Raw genomic sequence first — 19901 nt, forward strand, 5'->3', positions numbered from 1 at the left:
CGTGCCCCGATGCATACACTGCCACCCCCCACACACACCGGGCCACGTATTGCATCTTCCGACATGCCTGCAAAGGGGTTGCATGACATGCCCTGGTGTGCGCAGGGTTGCTTTTTGTCGGTGCAACCCCACACGTGCACCAGGGCACGCTATGCAACCCACAGACTGGTCCACGCGTTGCATGCAAGGGTGTGGGGGGGGTTGCATTTTAATACAACCCCTGCACACGTGTGCTGCATGCAATGCAAACCCTCCCACGCACACACTGATGTATGCTACGCAATACCCTCCTCCCCGCGCAGGCATGGCTGCACACGATGCAACCCCTGTACACACTGTTGCATGGAATGCAACACCATCCCCCTGTGCAGACACAGATGCATGCAATGCAACGCCTCCTCCCAGACACAGATGCATGTAATTCACTTCCTGTGCACAGACATGGGTGCAGGCAATGCCATCCCCCTCCCCTCCCCCTGAACAGACACCAGTGCATAGACTGCAGAGAAAGGCCCACGCAGACTGGCGCATGCAGTGCAATGCAATCCCCCCCCACTGCATGCACAGACATCGGCACGTGCAATGCTGCTCTACCCTCCCCCGCTCCACAGAAATGGTTCATGGACTACAGCTCCTTTCATCAATCCATGCCATGTAGCCGTCACGCACAGGTAGAAATGTCCATCCCTGTGTTCAAACACTGCAGCCCCCTCTATACAGAAACACTGATGCATGGAATGCAGCCTCCTACACAGATACAGCTGCCTGCATCATATCCCCTGCGCGGGCACAGAGCATGGAATGCAGCTGCCCCCACCCGTGTATATGCATGCAAACAACTTCGAGCACCAGCACAGGTCACGAAAGTCTCCTACACCCAGACAGCAGTGCACAAAACGCAACTCCACGTATGCAGAGAAACCGGTGCATGGAATACAACTCCCTCCTGCCCCAGTGCACAGAAACTCCCCATCCACACACAGAGGAACTGTGATATGTCATGTGCACACACACTACGCACGTGCAGACCGAATGCAATGCAAACGGCAGCAGTGCATGCAATGCAGCCGCCCCCCCAGAGACATTGGTGCATGCAGTGCAACCCCCCCACAGTGCAGGAAATGCAATGCTCCCGACCAGTGGTGGGCAACCTGTGGCTAATCTGATTGCGGGCCGCAAGACATTTTGCTGACGCTGACTGCAGGTTGCTCGCTGCTGCTCCATACACACGCAGCTACCAATGAACGTGAGGCCACTCTCCACCCCAGGGTGAAGACAACTCCACATCCATAGGGCCACGGCTGGTTGCACTGTAACTCACTTCTCCATGTGCACAATGCAACTTACTCCCCTCACACCCTGCCTCCACCCACATGCACATGCCCCCCTTAGTGCAGGGGTTCTCAAACTGGGGGTCGGGACCCCTCAGGGGGTCAAGAGTTATCACATGGGGGGTCATGGGCTGTCAGCCTCCACCCCACCCCAAACCCCACTTTGCCTCCAGCACTTATAATGGTGTCATATATATAAAAAAGTGTTTTTAATTTTTTTTGGGGGGTGGGGGTGTCACACTCAGAGGCTTGCTGGGTGGAAGTGGTCACCAGGACAGAAGTTTGAGAACCACTGCGTTAGTGGAAGCAATGCAATGTACATTCTGCCCCGTGGGGTGGCTACCATGGGGGTCTGGGCTCCACGACTGTGCTGGCCCTTTAAGAACCCGGATGGTAAATTGTCATCGGGGCTAGTGCATTCCAAGGGGAGGGGTCCCATGCCCCACCCCAACTAGAGCTGCCAACTTTCTAATTGCACAAAACCAAACACCCTTGCCCCACCCCAGCCCCTTCTCTGTGGCCCCATCCCCACTCACTCCAGCCCTCTTCCCTTCATCACTTGCTCTCTCCGCCATAACTCACTCTCACTAGGCTGGGGTGTGGGAGGGAGTGAGGGCTCTAACTGGGGGTGCGGGCTCTGGGGTGGGGCCAGAAATTAGGGGTTCAGGGTGTGGGAGGGGGCTGCGGGTTGAGGCAGGGGGTGAGGTGCAGAAGGGGGTGAGGGCTCCTGCTGGGAGTGCGGGCTCTGGGGTGGGCCTGGGGATGAGGGGTTTCAGGTGCAGGAGGGGGCTCCAGGCTGGGAGGTGGGGCCGAGGGGAGCTCAGGGCTGGGGCAGGAGTTTGGGGTGCAAGGGGGGGTGCAGGCTCTGGGAGGGAGTTAGGATGCAGGAGGGGGTTCCGACCTGGGGCAGGCTCCAGCCGGGCAGCGTTTACCTCAGGAGGTTCCCGGTCGGCAACTCAGTGGGGCTAAGCCAGGCTCTGCGATGTTCCTGGAAGCGACCCCCAGTTCCGGCCCCCAGGCAGAGGCACGGCCAGGCGGCTCTGCGCAGTGTGTACTGCCCATGCCTGCAGGCACCACCCCCGCAGCTCCCATTGGCCGCAGTTCCCGGCCAATGGGATTGCAGAGCTGGCGCTGGGGGCGGGGGCAGCACACAGAGCTTCCCTGCGCCTAGGAGCCAGACATGGCGGCCACACGGAGCCTGGGCAGGCAGGGAGCCTGGCTTAGCCCCGCTGCGCTGCCGACTAGATGTTTAACAGCCCAGTCCACGGTGCTGACCAGAGCTGCCAGGGTCCCTTTTCGGCCAGGCGCCTGGCATCCCTAACCCCAACCTCTCTGGGTTCTCTTCTCCCTCCTCAACTGTATTCGTGCTCCCGCCTGCCCCTCCACTTCCTTCAGTCCCCCCAGCCACCCTTCCAGCACTGCCCCAGACCTCTCCTCTCTCTGCAGACCAAGAAGTGGACCCAGTGCTGCGAGCTTCCCTTCAGCAGTGCCCCCAGCCAGGGTCACCCCCAGTGCTGCGAGCTTCCCCTCAGCAGTGCCCCCAGCCAGGAACACTGGCACTGTGAACTTCCCTGCAGCAGTGCCCCAGCTGGGAACCCTGATGCTCGAGCTTCTCCCCAACAGTGCCCCAGCTAGTGACCAAGTTTCTGCTTATGCGAGCCTGGCTGTAGGTCTATGAGTGTGTATGTGCAAATGCACAAGAAGATGCCTGTGTGCATGTCTGCTTGTTCAAATGAGAGGGTGAAAGAATGACTCTGCCTGATTGTGTCAGTGAATGTGTAACATGACCACATGTGGCACCTGCTTGGGCAAGCAAGTGTGCAAGAGGACACTGGTGCATGCCCCTGCTTGTGCGAGAGGGCACTAGTGCACATGTGTGCAAGAGCACGCTGGTGCACATCCAGGTGCCAGGCAAGCCTTGTGCCCATGCGAGCCGCTGCAGGCATGTGCCTCTCCCCTGTGCGTGAGAAGGCTGGTGCGAGCCCGTGCGAGGACTCTGCCTTGCCGACAGCCTGGCAGCCAGGGCAGGGCAGGGCAGGGCTGGGCCGGGGCTCTGCCAGCTGGCTGCCGCCCAGGGCTGGGGACGGGCCCAGATTTCACAGCAGCTGTTTTTAGCCCCTGCTAATTCAGCGGCAGGAACAAACTTTTCCTTTTGCCTCCCGTGGCTATTTCTGCCGCCGGCGCCCACCCTGCAGCACCAGCCGCATCCTCCCCACCTCCTGTGCCCCCAGCCCCACCTCACCCCACCCTCCCCATTCCCACGCTGTCCTTCCCTCCTTCCTAGGAACCCCCCCCCCCCGCACTCGCCCAAGCGGTGCTGCTCCCCGTGGGGTGGGGGGCATCGGAAAGCAATAACACAAACCCCCCTCCCCCCCCCCGCCGCCTTCTCACACCTGCCACATTCATCCTCTTCCTCGCTCGCTCGCTCTGTAAGTGACCTGGAGCTTTTCCTACTATTGGGTATTTGGCGGGATTGAGAGCCAGGACTCCTGGGTTCTCTCATGGCTCTGGGAGGGGAGTGGGGGCTGGTGGGCTAGAGCAGGGGGCTGGGAGCCAGGACTCCTGGGTTCTCTCTTCTGCTCTGGGGAAGGAGTGGGGGCTAGTGGCTGGGAGCCAGGACTCCTCGGTTCTTTGATACTGACTCAGTGCCTGAGATACGGCAAGTCCTTTTGCCAGTCCATGCCTCCGTTTCTCACCTAGAAAATGGGGGCGAGATGCTGTCTTTCCTCAGGCTGGGAAATGCCCCTGCCGCCGGAGGGGGAGGGCAGCAATAATTAGCAACAATGATTCGTATTAAATCACATGCCCTCGAATCTTAGAATGAAAAAGGAACCCGGGGCCACGAGTTTCCCTGGGGCAGTGCCCAGCCGGGGATCCGGGGCTGCGAGCTTCCCTGGGGCAGTGCCCAGCCGGGGACCTGGTGCTGGGAGCTTCCCTGGGGCAGTGCTCAGCCGGGGACTCAGTGCCGGGAGCTTCCCTGGGGCAGTGCCCTGACAAGCACCATTCCTTCCAGTGCAGTTTGGGGGTGCAGGGGAGAAGGGCTGTTTTTGCTAGGTACCTGGGCTCTGATTTGCCAGCTTCCCAAGCAGGTCGGGGGTTGGCTGGGGGGGGGGTGTTTGGGCACAGGGGGAGGGGCAGGGGCACTGCGCCTAATGCATCCGCCCGGCCACAGGCTTCCCAGCCGATAATTATAGCGAGAATAACGCTGCATTATTTATAAGAGAGTTATTTATACCTGGGGCCCAGAACCAGCGGCACCAGCCCCGGCCCGCTGCTCCCCGCCCCCTCCCCCCGCTAGGCACAAGGGCAGTGCCGGGTGGAGGTGTCCACCCAGTAGGGGGCGCTTCCCCCAGGGCTGGGGGACATAGGGCAACACAGGGGGACCCCAGGGGCGCTCCCGGCTACTCCAGCCCCAGCCTCCCGCAGCAGGGGGCATTGTGGGGGGACGGGGCAGGAGCCCTGGCTCCAGGGGGCTGGGTCAGCCATACTGAGGTGGGGCCCAGGGAGGGGAGTTTTCACAGGTGGTATTTCTTTAGGGCACCAGCGGAAGGGTTTTCTAGGCGGGTTGCCCTGGGTCTCTTGTGCATTGTAACCACCCCCCACTTCTGTCCCGCCAGCTCCCTCCCCCCCAGCCTGTGGCATGCACTGCAGGTGCCCCTCCCTGGAGCACAGACAGGATGGATCCACCTGGAGAGGGCAAGGTAAGGGTGGGTTGGGGTACCCCCACGTGTGCAAAGGAGGGGGCACCCCCAGGCCATCACACCCCATTGCACACACAGATTCCATGGCTGGCCCCACACCCTCTCTCCCTTTGCACACCCACTCATCCCTCCTCCTCCTCTCTCATGCACACTCATCATCCTTTGCACACCCACGCACATGGCCCCTTGCATACACACTCAGCCCCTTTGCATGCACACCTGCTCCCTTTACACACCCATGGATTCCCCCTAGGATGCACACTCATCCCCTGTGCACAGCCACTAACACATCCCCTTGCGCACACACTCACCCCCTTTGCACACACAAATCCCCTTTGGATACATACTCACTCCCTTGCACACTCACACAGATTCCCCCTCTCTCACACACCTGCTCACACCTCCTCTCCTTTTGCACGCTCCTCTGTAGCTTGCACATGCATGTAGAAATTCTCCACGGCAGCTGCCTCAGGCCTTGGTAACAACCCAATTAATAGTGATCTTGTCTCTGTCTCAGAGCAGGTGTCCTCCCCCCCCCCCCCAGCACCTGATTTAGGAACCAGAATCCCTCCCTCCCCCACAGTAATTTGGGCCTTACTTCGGGGGGGGGGGAAGATGAGGACGGTGAGATCCCCTGGCCTCTGACCCCTGGCTGCGGGGTCAGGGCTCCCCCCGCCCCCTGTGCGAGGGGGGGAACGTTTCCTGCTCTGTCAATGTTGAGTGGTTGCATCAGACACTCGCGCACACACACACACACACACACACGTGCACACACCAAACAAAAGCCACTTGTGTCTAAATGAGGCAATCGAAAACAAACACCTTTATAATTACCCCCACCGGGCCCCACGTGAGGGGGGAGGGGCCTGGGGAGACCCACACGCGCACACACACACACACAACACAGACACACACATGGATGGACACGCGCCACACACACAACCCAGACATGCGAAACAGACACGGACACACACATGGACAGACACAGGGAAACATGACACTGACACGAACACACACACGGATGGACACATGGATACACGTCACAAACACACCCAGCCTTGCACACTCACACCCTTTACCTGCACACTCAAACACACCTTGCATGCCCCACACCCACTGCACAGTCAAACACACCTTGGACTCCCTGCACGCCCCACACACCTGGCACTGCACCCCCCCCACCTCTACGCACCCCCACCCCCACATTGCACACACGCTCCCAGACACCTGCAGGCAGGCGAACCCTTCACACACACAGCCCACACTGTGCACACCTGACACACAACTTGCACCTGCACCCCCCAGCCCACATCGAGTTTGCCAGGTCTCAGCCCTGTCCCCAGTAGGGACCAGCCCCAACACACGCACTGGCCCCTTTGCCAAGCCCACCCTTGCCCCAGGTCTGGGGTGGTCTCATGGCAAGGGGACCCTGGTGGGTGGGTCTCCGTGTCCTGGCTAGAGGACGACCAGACCCCCCTGCCCCCAGCAATGTATTGACCCATGTATCCTGTCTGTCTGGGAATCCCCCCCATGTCCAGACCCAGCAAACCCCTGCCCCATGTTCCTCTGGCTCCCTCCCCAGCCCTGCTGATGCCCCTCACTCCCGACCCACAGTCCCTGCTAGCCCAGCCCTGGGCTCCCCCCAGCTCCGCCAGTGCACCCCCCCAGCTCCACCAGTGCCCCTCACTCCCGACCCACAGCCCCTGCTAGCCCAGCCCCCAAACCAACCCGCAGCCCCTGCTAGCCCAGCCCTGCCCTGCCCCCCCAACTCTGCTGGTGCCCCTCACTCCGACCCGACCCGCAGCCCCTGCCAGCCCAGCCCTGGGCTCCCCCCTGCCGTCCTGTCCTCCCAAACCCACCCTTTGTGCTGAGCATCCTCCCCCAGAGCGCCCCAGAATCCCCATCCTGCCCCCCACAGTCCCAATCCCCCAAGTTCCCCATCCCAGACACACCCTTTCTCCCACATCTCCCCAGCCTGAGCCCCCTGTTCCACCCCCAGCCCTCTCCTGATCCTCCAGATACTCTCCCTCCCGTTCCCCAGACCCACCCCACCGCCCAGTCACTCGCCCCTCCCTCACCCCAGTCCTGCCCCCATACTCCGTTCCCATCTGCCCTGCCCCCAGACACCACCACTGATTCCCGTCAGATACCCCCTGGCCCATCTACCCCCGACCGATACACCATCTACCTCCAATACCACCCCATGTACCCCCGACACCCCTGACTGATACCCCACCTACCTCTGCATCTACCCCGGATACCCCCTGCCCCATGTACCCCCGACCGATACACCATCTACATCCAATACCACCCCATGTACCCCCGACACCCCTGACCGATACCCCCCCATCTACCCCCGACACCCCTGACTGATACCCCACCTACCTCCGCATCTAGCCCCCCATCTACCCCGGATACCCCCTGCCCCATCTACCCCTGACCGATACCCCACCTACCCCTGCATCTACCCCGGATACCTCCTCCCCATCTACCCCCCGCCCCATCTACCCCTGACAGATGCCCCATTTACCCCCCCATCTACCCCCGATATCCCCTGGCCCATCTACCCCCGACCGATACACCATCTACCTCCAATACCATCCCATGTACCCCCGACACCCCTGACCGATACCCCACCTACCCCCGCATCTACCCCGGATACATCTACCCCGGATACCCGCGCCTGTCCCCGGATACCCCAACCCCATCGGGCCCCATTCCCGCCCCACTCTCTGCGCGGCCCTTTTAAGCCGCCCCTCCCCTCCAGCGTCTGTGGGCGGAGCCGGCCGAGGGGGCGGGCTCAGTGTCCATGGCGACGCGGCGATGACGTCCTTGCAGGGGGCGTGGGCGTCCCGGCTCCATATGAGGCCGGGAAGGGGCGGAGGGGGGGGAGCCGGGGGGGGAAGAGACCGAGTCCGACCCGGCGGCGGCTGCAGCGCAGGAGCCATGAAGACCCCTGCGGACGCAGGTGGGGACCGCGGGGGGCCTGGACCACGTGGGGCATGGGAAGTTAGGGGGCGCCCCCAGGGTTTGGGGGGGCTGGACGAAGTGGGGGCGAGGGGTTCGCCCAAGGTTTTGGGGGGCTGGGGTTCCAGCTGGGGGGGGCTGGAGGGATTTGGAGGTGGGGGTGTCCCCCCCAAGGTTTCGGGGGGCTGGGAGCAAGTGATGTGGGGGGGGCCTGGGGAGCAGGGAGAGGAGGAAGTGGGGGGCTGCGGGCAGTGTGGGGCGGGGGAGGCAGAAGTACCGAGGAGGGGGACACAAGTGGCGGCGGTGGAGGGCAGGAGCTGGAGGGGTGAGGCCTGGGGGGGGCTGGAAGGACTCGCCCTTGGCGCTTGTGATGGAGGTGGCTGGGGCGGGGGTTTGGAAAGTTCGTGGGTCCTGCCCCGGGGGGGGCTCCCTCCCCCACCCCACGGCTTGTGGGGGGCCCCGGGGCAGGCTGAGGTGGAGTTTGGCGCAGCGGGACCTGTTGCATTTCCCGGCCCCAGCTGCTACCGGGGCCGCGGCGTGGGGGGCCCCGCGCGTGGGGGGAGGGGAGCTTGGGGGGGCTCCGGGGTGACTCCGCCTCTCGGCTTCTGGGGGAGGGGGCGCGTTATTTTGCGCGGGGGGGCTGCACCCCCGGTTACCACCCGGGCTAGTAACACCCCCCCCCCTGCTGTCGGTCCATGGAGGGGGGGGTCTCTGCCCCCCGGGTCCCGGGGAGAGAAAAGTTGCAAAGTTCCGAACTGGAAACTCAACGTTCGAAAAGGAACTTTTTGTTTCCGACAAACAACGCGGCGTTAAGGTGGCGCCCGGCGGGGGAGGGGGCGAATCTCTGCCCCCCACTTTAATGTTTGTGTGTGGGGGGGGGATGGCGGCAGGGTGTGTTTTCCCTCCAGGAAGACCGAGCCGGTTGGAATTCTCCCCCCCCACACACTTTTTTCCCCCTCCTTTGAGAGGACGATACCACCTTAAACCCAGCGCCAATCTTGGTCTTCCCCGGTGTGCGTGTGGGGGGGTTAATCGGCAGCCTTTTACTCTGGACTTTTACCCCCCCCAGCACACCGAAAGGGGGGGGGTCGTAGCTATCGCTGACCCAGATCCCCTCCCCAACTACAAACAGAGGCTATACCACCTTAAATACAGCTGGGGGGGGTGTAGCCTTTAGCTCCGGACTTTACCCGGGTGGGGGGGCTCGATTGTGCTGTGGCTGAGCTGGATGGGGTGGGGGGAAGAAGCCACTTTGCAACCAGCTTTCCGTGGGGCGGGCGGGGGGTCACTGTCCACTCTGTGGCTGGACTTTGGCTGGGGACGGGGGAGGGGAGCTGAATTTGGGGGGGGGGGGTTGGTTGAGCGGCTTCATTGCTTGAAAATGCCCCGTCCCCTTGCCTGTGCGGGGCGGGGGGGGAACTCCCTCTGCAAAGACCTGCCCCCCCTGCCCCTCCCCCCTGGCTGGTTTTGTGCCGGGCTCCCCCTCCCCCCCTGGCGCCACCCACCCCAGCCCCATTGTCTCCAGGAATCTGGGTGTTTTTTTGAAGTGCTTCTCGCTTCTGTTCAAACTTGTCTCGCCCCCCCGCCCGCCCCATAAGTGCGGCGGGAGAACTTTTTCCTGTCTTCGACTCTGGGAAAGTTCCGGACAGACCGACCGAGACCCCCCCCCGCCCCGAAATCAGAGCCCGCGGATTTACCCCTCTCCCGCTCTCTGCTGGCCATGGCCCCCTTAGCCTCCCGCCCCCTTTGTACTGGCCCCCCAGTTTTGAGGCTCTCTGAGGGCGGGCGGGGGCTCAGCTCTGCCCCCGGCTGTACCAGCCCCCCCCCCCAGCGCGCAGACACCCTGCTGTGATGTGGTTCCCCCCCAGCCGGAGGCTGCGGCTTGAGGCTGGAGGAATGGGAGTGATGTAATATTCGGGGGGGGGGGGCTGGAATTCGATCCCGGCTCTGTTAGCTGCTGGCTCCAGGGATTAGTCACAGAGGTGGTGCGGTTTGGGGGGGGGGGGCGCGCTTAAAGAGACAGTGACGCCATCCCCCCCCCCAACCAAACTTAGGGCTCCCAACTCCAGATCCCACCCACTCCCGCTCGCCAACACCTCATTTCTGCCCCCCAGGGCCGGGGGTTCTGCAGGCCCTGCTGTGGGGCTGGGCGCGGGGGTCCTGCCCCCCCCCACCCCCACACAGCGAAGTGGGAAAAGAGGTGAATCGTGTGTCTCCCCCGCCCCCTCCCCAAGCCGGGCTGCGCCCCAGACGTGCCCGCACTTAGGGAGCAATGGAAAATGTCCGGGGGGGGGGGCTTGGCCGGGAGCTGAGACTTGGAGGGAAGACGGGCAGGGAACAGTCGGTGCATTGTGTGTGGGCAGGGGCTGGGCTCCACTTCTTCTGGCTGAACCCCGGCGAATTCCAGCCCCCCAACTCTCTGGGATCACCCCAGAGCCAACATCTCTTCCCCACCCCACCCCCCCAGCTCAGCTGAGCGGATGTTATGGGGCAGCTGGGTTGCATACGAGGGGGGAACCTTTTGAAGGGTGGGGGGGATGCTCCCAGGAGTTTGCAGCTGGCATGGCCCGGGGGGGCGGGTGGCAGCGCGGCCCTCCTCCCCCACATGTCTGGCCTTCCCACCCATTGGCACCAGGCTGCCGGCGGCTCATGCCAGACCCGGGGGCTGCGCCTGCCAGCAGACTGTGGTTTTGTGCCCCCCCCCGCCCCCTTCTCCCTAGCGGAGAGCTGGCGGGGAATGGGGACATGGGCGGGAGGTGGGCACCCGCGGGAGAGTGGGCACCAGCTTAGTCACTGGCTCCTGAGCTGGCTCTGCCTTTGTCGGGGGGCCTAGAACTGACACCCCTGAGGGGACAGAGCAGGGGGCCCCTCAAGGAGTGTGTTTGGGGGGGCTGTGACTTGAGGGGGCCACGAGAGGGGGTTGCTGGGATTGGGGGGCAGGCTGTGGGCTCGGTGAGCGTCCTGAGTGGCTGGTGGGAGGGGGAGGCTAACTGGGGTGTGGGGGAGCAGGAATGCTCTAGGTCCTGGCTGGGGGTTTGCTGCCTCAACTCTTTCTTACAGAGGTGGGGCTGGGGGCCCCAAACCACCCCCAGGCCTGGATCTAGGAATCACCACCCTTGATCCTTCATCAGGGCCCCTCTACTTAACTGTTGGCTCTGGCACCTCCCCCCCACCGGCAGCCATTGGAATGGGGGTTCCACCATGGTGGGAGAGGGGGCTGCCTCAGTTGCCTCCCCTACGGCAATAAAGGGAGGGTTATTCAGCCCCACAGATATGGGTCTGTGGGTGGTGCCCCCTAAAGTCCCAGTAGGTGTAGGGTGGGGGAAGCCTGGGGTGTCCCCCCAGTGCCCCACTCACATATCCTTGTGTGGCCCCCCTCACCCGAAGCCCCCCCAGCTCTCGCACCTGGGGAAGGCTTTGTTGGGGGGGCTGCAGAGGGGGGTCACCCCGCGTGTCTGGCAGCGCCAGCCGGGGAACAGTGACCCCATTCACAGGATCTCTGCGGGCGGCTGATGTCAGAGCCCCCCCCTTCCCTGGGCTAATTAGCAAGAACAGGCCCCTGTGTGTAAGTGGGGCTGAGTCAGAGGCTGGGGGGGAGGGGCCCGTGGGGGGAGGGGAGCTTCCAGCTATCTGGCTGGGGCCAGTGGGGATTTGGGGGTGGGGGTTTCAGACCCCATGGTCCCTCCTCTTCCTGCCCCATTTGCCCACTTGATCCTCTGGACCAGTGACCCCACCTGATCTTCCTGGAGAGAAGGTCTTTGCCGGGGAGGGGGGATGTCTCCTTCCAGCTGCTCCTTGCCCCAGATCTGAGGGCCTCACTGGCACTAAGACGCGGCCCCTCTGGGTGGGGTGCAAAGGCTGGTTATACAGGGAGCCCTCGCCTGGCACTGGGATGCAGCCACCTCTGGGGTAGGGCGTAGGGGGCTGGTTATACAGGGACCTGTGGCCCTGTGCTGGAAAGTAAAAGGCAATTGTATGGCTGCATCCCAGGTGGGACTCCAGGGAGGTGGGGGAGGGGAGGTGTCCTGATCACCTGGGTTCCTGGCGGGGGGGGTAGGGAGTGTGGGTGCCAGGGGCCCTCCCCAGCCTGCTCCTTCCCTCGGCCTCCTGGCGGGTTATTTTTAGTGCTTGGCTCGCTCTGTTGCCTGTTGCTTGGAGACTGGAAGCTGGAGGGGGGTGGGCTGGATGCGTTTGCCAAGGCCCCGCGGCACCCAGTGTGGGTTGGTGGGGGGCAGGAGACTGGGGGAGACCCCTCAGTGCTTTGGGGTGCAGGGCTGGGTGTTACCCTGCATTCCTCCAATCCCAGCCCCTCCCATTCTTGGTGCCCCCCCCCCCGGTTTGGATTGGGGTGCCCTGGCCCCCAAGGGTGGGAGCTGCCTCTGTCTCTGAGCTGTGTGTGTGGGGGGTCTTCTCTGCTCCACCCCTGCCGGAGGGGGGGCTGGGCTGGAGGGGGGGTGAGATCATCGCCCTAATGGCTCTGTCTGCGGCTCTGGCCTCCCCCCCCCCCCCCCCCACGGCGCCCGGCCTCCATTACAGAGGCTCTGAATTATTGATGGGCTCTGAGCGCCTGGGGTTTGGGAAATGGGAAACCGCCCCCCCCCCCCCCACACACACACACAGCAGGGGCTGGGATGCTGGCCTGTGCCCCTTGACAAGGACACCCTCCAGCCACTGGGGGGTCAGCTTCCCACCCCCCAGCTGGGCTGCGTGGGAGGGCCTTGCCCTGATGGGGTTAACCGGGGGTGGGGGTGCTGGGCAGGTAGAGGGGCTGTGGCTCCCCCTGGTGTTTTTGGGGGGCCAGTGGTTTTCGGGAGTTGCTGCCGGCGCAGCCAGTCTGACTGGCGAGACGGGCACGGTGTGGGGGGGTGGCCCCACAGCATGCTGGGAAATGGCCCTATGTCTGTGCGGCTTGTTACCTGTTTTGGGGGAGGTCGAGGTGCAGAGACTAGACCCCCAGCTGGGGGCTGAGCCTTATGCTAAACTGTGCCCCTGGAGGAGCCGCCTCCTGCCAGGGTGTGGGGGGGGAGGCCGTGGGTTGCCGAGGCTCTGGTGGTATAGCTTGGGGGGGAGCAGAGGGGGCAGGGATAAGGTGCGGGGAAGGGGCTGGACAGAGGCAGCTTGTTTGGGAGGTGCTGACCTCAGCTGTCTGCCCGCAGCACAGACACCCCCAGCCCCTTCTCACAGGGCTGGGGGGGGGCCTCAGGCTGCCCCTCCCCATATGGGGGGGTTGGATTCTGCCCCATGCCAGAGGCAGCCACAACTGAGTGTGGGGCAAGCCTTGGGGGTGCAGGGACCTCCCATGAGCCCTGAAATGGGGGAGCTGCAGGTCGGGAGGGAGGGGCGGGGTAGTCCAGCTGGCCCATGGACCCCGACTGGAAGCGGCTTGGCGGGTGTCCCAGGCTCCTGGCGGCACCCGGTTTCCTGTTCCCTCCCAGGGCAGGGAAGACGCACACACCTTGTGTCTACACCCCGGGACTTGGCATGGGGGTTATTAACTCCTTACACCCTGCTCCCCTCCCAGAGCGAGGAGAGAACCCAGGAATCCTGGCTCCCAGAAGTCCCTGCTCTAACCCATCAGGCCCCGCTTCCCTCCCAGAGCCGGGAGAGAACCCAGGAGTCCTGGCTCCCGGGTCCTGTCATTTTGTTTTGAGGGGGGCCAGTTTGGGCATCTCTGGACCCACACGTGAACCAGACCTTAAAGGGCCGGTGCCCCTCCTGTGCTGGCTAACACCCCGCTCCTTCCCCCCGCAGGGTTCGCCTTCCCCGACTGGGCCTACAAGCCCGAGTCCAGCCCCGGCTCGCGGCAGATCCAGCTGTGGCATTTCATCCTGGAGCTGCTGCGCAAGGAGGAGTACCACGACGTGATCGCCTGGCAGGGCGACTACGGCGAGTTCGTGATCAAGGACCCCGACGAGGTGGCGCGGCTGTGGGGCGTCCGCAAGTGCAAGCCTCAGATGAACTATGACAAGCTGAGCCGGGCGCTGAGGTGAGTGGGGGTGGTGGGGAAACCGAGGCAGGGAAAGAGCACACCATTCGTCGGTGTCAGAGCTGGGGAGAAAACCCAGGAGTCCTGGCTTCCAGCCCCCCACCCCTCCCAGAAGCAGGTGGAGAACTTGGGAGTCCTGGCTCCCAGGCCCCTCCCCCAAACCACTGGACCTGGAATGGGAGCTATGGCTGGGAGAGGGATCAGGGGGGTCTCTGGTGGGGCTGATGGTCCTGGCTCCCCCCGCCAGGTATTACTACAACAAACGGATCCTGCACAAAACCAAAGGGAAACGATTCACCTACAAGTTCAACTTCAACAAGCTGGTGCTGGTGAATTACCCCTTCATCGACATGGGCATGGCAGGTGAGGGGCCGCGGCGGGAGGGGGCTTGGGTAGATGGGGGAGGAAGGGGGGCCCTTCTGGGAAGGATTGGGCGGAGGGTACCTCTCGGGGCCTGGGGACTTGGTGGAAAATGGGGGAGCAGTGGGGGAGGGTAGGCTGGATGGGGGCACAGTGGGGGATGCTGTGAGGATGGACAGGGGGGGGTGGGGGTGGCAAATAGTAGGTGTGGGGGACGGGAGAGGACTGGCTGAACTGGGGTTACTATGGAGGTGGGAAGGAGCGGGGCCAGGCTGTGTGCGGGATGGGGGCTGATACTGGGGGGCCAGGCATGTGGTGGGGGGCTGGGCAGGGTGGGGGGGGCTGTGTTGAGGTGGTGGCTCATCACTGTGGGGCTTGGCTGGGTTGGCGGGGGGCAGGGCTCCGGTCGGGATGGTGGGCTGGCGCTGGGGGGCCAGGCAGGCGCTGAGGGTCCCCCTCACCCTTCTCCTCCCGTGGCAGGCGGCCCCGTGCCCCAGAGCGCCCCGCCGGTGCCCTCGGGCGGCTCCCACTTCCGCTTCCCGCCCTCCACGCCGTCGGAGGTGCTGTCGCCGGGGGCGGAGGAGCTGCGCTCGCCCGGCGTCTTCTCGGCCGTGGCCCGGCGCCTCGCCCGCGGCTCGGTCAGCGACTGCAGCGACGCCACCTCGGCCACCTCGGAGCTGGAGGAGCCGCTGGGCGAGGAGGGGCGCCGGGGCGGGGGGCCGGGCGAGGGGGGCGGCTTCCGCGGGCCCCCCCTGCCCGCCCACCCCCGGCTGGCCCACGACAGCCTCTTCCGCGCCTACCCCCGGCCCCGCGGGCCCGAGCCCCTCAGCCCCTTCCCGGTGTCCCCCATGGCCGGCCCTGGCGCCCTGCTGCCCCCCCAGCTCTCGCCCGCCCTGCCCCTCACCCCCACCCACATGAACTACACCCCCTCGCCCACCCTGAGCCCCATGTACCCTGGCGGCTCCCACTTCTCCTTCAACCCCGAGGACATGAAGCGCTACCTGCAGGCGCACACTCAGAGCGTCTACAATTACCACCTCAGCCCCCGGGCCTTCCTCCACTACCCCCACATCCTCGTGCCCCAGCCCCAGCGCCCCGAGAAGCCGCCCCCGCCCGAGGAGCCCCCCGCCCCCTTCAAATTCAAACTGCAGCCTCCCCCGCTGGGCCGGCGGAACCGGGACAAGGCGCCGGCGCCCCCCGGCGAAGGGGCTGCCCCGGAGCCCCAGCTGCCCTGCATCAAGGTGGAGCCCATCTCGGAGGGGGAGTCGGAGGAGGAGGAGGTGACGGTGGAGGTGACGGACGTCAGCGAGGAAGATGAGGAGGTGTTCAAGGCTCCCCCCGCCCCCCCCGAGAAGCCTGGGGAGCCCCCGGTGCCCCCGGCCCCCCGGCAGGGCGAGGAGAGCGGCCAGTGCATCCCCCTCAAGCTGCGTTTCAAGCGGCGCTGGAGCGAGGACCAGCGGCTGGAGGCGGGCGCGGGGGGGGGCCCCGATGAGGCGGATGACAAGAAGGTGAAGGGGGAGCGGGAGGGCGGGGGCGCCTTGGACGGGGGTGGGCGACGTGTCAGCACTGACCTGCCCCACGCCACGGCCCAGCTCTCACTGGAGAACAAGGACTCGTAGAGGTGGAGCCGGCGCCCCCAGGGACGGGAGGGGGCTGGGGGGCCGACTTCTGCTGCCTTAACTCAGAGATTTTAACCTTTCTCTGGGCCGCCTTCTCTCCGGGACCCTGTATGTTGACATGGGGCAGGGGGCGCTCAGCTGTTTTTACTTCAATATACATATATATATATTTTTGGGGGGATGATTTTAAATCTGGGGGCAGCTTTCCTTTCAGGGTCTCTGGTTTTTAAAGAGGGGGTGACCCCAGGAATTTATATCACGTAGAATTTTGTTTTTATCCTTTTTCCCACCCCCTGAATCCCCTCGTTTATATCCAGTTGCTGCCTTGTGGGTTGGGGAGGGTTGATCTAAATTGGGGGGGATGTTGAGGGATCTCAATGTCCCTCGCCCTTCATTTGCGGGGAACAGGGGCTTTAAAGCACAATAAACTCTCTTTAAGCCCTGTCTGATCAGAAATGGAAACCAGTCCTGCAGCACCTCTGTATTACGGGGGGGCTGCGGGGACACAATGGCCAGACTGGGTCAGACCAAAGGTCCATCTAGCCCAGTGTCCTGGGAGAGAGTGGATGCCATATTGTGCCCCCTGTGGCCTATGGACCTAGCTTCTCCCCTTCCCCCCAGCTCAGATTGGTCTGTATAAGGCTGTATGGCCCCTTCTTTCATTGAGGGGGGGCAGTCTGGCGTTTGGGGGCCCGCAGATTGCGAGGGGGGCTCAAGATGGCTTTAGATAACCAAAAATGAGTGGGGTGGGTGCGGCTGCTGGCCTGAGCCACCCCGGGGGGGCGGGGGCGGGGGGGGGGAATCTCAAGTGCCTGTTGAAGTACTGTCTGTGTGGGAAATGGGGGTGGGAGGTGCAGGCACCCCATGTCCCCCCAATGGGGTAGGACCTGAACTGACATTTCTCCCCCCTTCCCAAGGCCGTTAGCCTCTCACCAACCCTGCAAGGAGTGGAGGAGCCGTTCCCCTGTGTCCCCGTAGCGAGACGGGGGGTCCCCAAGGTGGGGAGAGCTGGGGGGTCTCACGGAGCGGGCTGGGCCCCGGCAGGATGGGAGCTGGGAACCCCCCAGTTCTCCAAGGGGGGCAGGGCTTGAGCCCCTGGGGGCGGGAGGGGCGTGTGGATCCAGACCTGGAAGCAGGGTGGGGGGCAGACCCCAGTCGGTGGGGCCCCAGTTAGTGGGGGCTGGGGGGTGACTTATGAAGCCTTATCCCAATTCCTGTACGGGGGGGGGGCGGGCTCGGGTTCTGAATGTATAAAAATAACCAATAAAGGACGTGGGAACTGGCTGGCTGGTGGCTCGGCTCTGTGGGGAACCGGGGGGGCTGCGGGGGGGGACGGGACGGACGCGGGGGGGGTGTTGGGGGGACCGGGGGGGGGTCCGCAGCCATGGGCTGCCCTCAGTTTCGGGCCCTGGAGTCGGAGTCCCTGGCTGGGCGGGGGCGCCGGGGGGTGGGGGTGGGGCTCTTGAACCCTCGTGTCTGGGGCCTGGCGGGGGGGGCTGCCGCTCTGGGACAGCTGCTGAGGAAACTACATTTCCCGGCGGCCCCCGCGGCAGGGAGGGGGCGGGCCCCGGACTCGGTTTCCCGGCGGCCCCCGCGGCGGGGAGGGGGCGGGCCCCGGACTCGGTTTCCCGGCGGCCCCCGCGGCAGGGAGGGGGCGGGGCCCGGACTCGGTTTCCCGGCGGCCCCCGCGGCAGGGAGGGGGCGGGGCCCGGACTCGGTTTCCCGGCGGCCCTCGCGGCAGGGAGGGGGCGGGGCCCGGACTCGGTTTCCCGGCGGCCCCCGCGGCAGGGAGGGGGCGGGGCCCGGACTCGGTTTCCCGGCGGGCCCCGCGGCAGGGAGGGGCGGGGCCCGATCTCCGTTTCCCGGCGGCCCCCGCGGCGGGAAGGGGGCGGGCCCCGGACTCGGTTTCCCGGCGGCCCCGGCGGCGGGAGGGGCGGGGCTGGCGCCGCGCAGGCGCAGTCTGGCTAGCCCCGCCGCCCCCCCGTCCGGCCTCGCCATGAGCAGCGGCAGCGCCGGCCCCTCCCGGCCCCGGACCAGCTCCTTCGTCGACGCCGCCGCGGGCGGGGTCCCCCCCGGCCCCGGAGCCCCTGTCCCGCCCGGGCCGCCCCTGGGGGCCGCGCCGGGCGGCAAGGCGGGGGCGGCGGGGCCCGGGCCGGGGGGGGGCGGCGGGCCCTTCCCGCCGGGCCTGAAACTCGGCCGTGAGTGGGGGGGGCTGAGGGGGGGTTGGGGGCTGGGGTGAGATGGGGAGGGGGGACTGAAGGGTGGAGGGAGTAAGATGGGGGGCAGGGGGCTGGGGTAAGACGAGGGGGCTGAAGGGGACAGGGGTAAGACGGGGGGGCGAGGGGGGCTGAAGGGGGCAGGGGGTAAGATGGGGGCGGGGGACTGGGGTGAGATGGTGGAGGGGGGTAAGATGGGGGCAGGGGGCTGGGGTGAGATGGTGGAGGGGGGACTGAAGGGTGGAGGGGGGTGAGATGGGTGGGCAGGGGTGAGATGGAGGGCTGGAGTAAGAGGGGCGGGGGGACTGAAGGGGGCAGGGGGCTGGGGTAAGAGGGGCGGGGGGACTGAAGGGGGCAGGGGGCTGGGGTAAGAGGGGCGGGGGGACTGAAGGGGGCAGGGGGCTGGGGTAAGAGGGGCGGGGGGACTGAAGGGGGCTGGGGTAAGAGGGGCGGGGGGACTGAAGGGGGCAGGGGGCTGGGGTAAGAGGGGCGGGGGGACTGAAGGGGGCTGGGGTAAGAGGGGCGGGGGGACTGAAGGGGGCTGGGGTAAGAGGGGCGGGGGGACTGAAGGGGGCTGGGGTAAGAGGGGCGGGGGGACTGAAGGGGGCAGGGGGCTGGGGTAAGAGGGGCGGGGGGACTGAAGGGGGCAGGGGGCTGGAGTAAGAGGGGCGGGGGGACTGAAGGGGGCAGGGGGCTGGGGTAAGAGGGGCGGGGGGACTGAAGGGGGCAGAGGGGTAAGATGGGGCTGAAGGACGAGCTGGGGCTCTGGCGTGTGAGTGGGGCAGGACTGGGGAGTCGGGGGAGGGCCCGTGTTTGAGGTGGTTCGGAATTGGGGGTGGGGAGCTGGCGGGTCTGTGCGGAGGAGCAGGGCCGAGGGGGGATCCGTGGGGGATGGGTTTAGGGGCGGGGGGGCCAGGAGAAGGAGGCTGCGGAAGGTGGGGGGCGGATCCATGGGGTGGCAGAGGAGCAGGTGTTTGTGGGGAGGGTGGTGGGGGAAGGAGCGCATGCAGGGGGTACTGTTAGCCGGAGCTGTGGGAGGAGGGGGCAGGAAGGTTGGGGTGGGCTCAGGAGGCTGCAGATGGTCCGAAGGGGAAGGGGGTTCACAGGCTGTGCAGAGAGTGGGGGGCATTTCTGAGCGGGACAGGGAGCGAGGTTGAGTGTGCTAGAAGGGGGCGGGGGGCAGGAGAAAGGGGAGCGGGGGAATCCATGGCGGGGGCGTTCCTGGATGTAGGGGGGGGGAGAACTACTGTGGGTCCCCAAGTGCATCACTTCACTGCGGGTGTTGGGAGCCAGTGGGGGCTGTGACGGGGCTGGTCATGTGAAGGGGGGGGCCTCTGGAGGCTGGGGAGAAGCTAATTGGAGGTTAGGGTTAGGCTCTAGGGTCCCAGTTGGGGGGCTGGCGGGTGGCTCTGTCATCAGATTTGGGGATTGAGTGTTGGGGTTCAGGGCCTTGGCTGAGCCCACCACCTGGATACCACATCTCTGTGCTGGGGGGGAGCTGCTGCATGGGGGGGCTACTTGGGGTGTGGATTGGGGGTTCTCATGGCAGGATTTCTCTGGCTGCTGGGCTTCCTCTCCATGGGAATTGCGGGGTGGGGCCCTGAGGTATTAGGTGGGGGGGAGAAGATGCCTGGGGTGATGCTGGGGGGCTGCCTAGTCAGTGATGGGGCAGGAGAAGTGGGGGTGTTATGGGGAGGCGGGTGCAGGGGTGTCTGGAGTGT

The 19901-nt window shown here is 65.2% G+C and overlaps 1 protein-coding gene across 1 annotated transcript; it reads left to right on the plus strand.

The window, feature by feature from the left end:
- The first annotated feature begins 7925 nt into the window (after window positions 1-7925).
- ERF (ETS2 repressor factor) lies at window positions 7926-16683 on the plus strand. Its single transcript, XM_074938398.1, has 4 exons — window positions 7926-8000; window positions 13751-13985; window positions 14233-14348; window positions 14826-16683. The coding sequence occupies exons 1-4, from the start codon at window positions 7979-7981 to the stop codon at window positions 15962-15964; spliced, it is 1512 nt and encodes a 503-aa protein (XP_074794499.1). The 5' UTR covers window positions 7926-7978; the 3' UTR covers window positions 15965-16683.
- The last annotated feature ends 3218 nt before the right edge of the window (window positions 16684-19901 follow it).

This window comes from Natator depressus, chromosome 24 (assembly GCF_965152275.1).
Source record: "Natator depressus isolate rNatDep1 chromosome 24, rNatDep2.hap1, whole genome shotgun sequence".
NCBI classification, from domain to species: Eukaryota; Metazoa; Chordata; order Testudines; family Cheloniidae; genus Natator; species Natator depressus.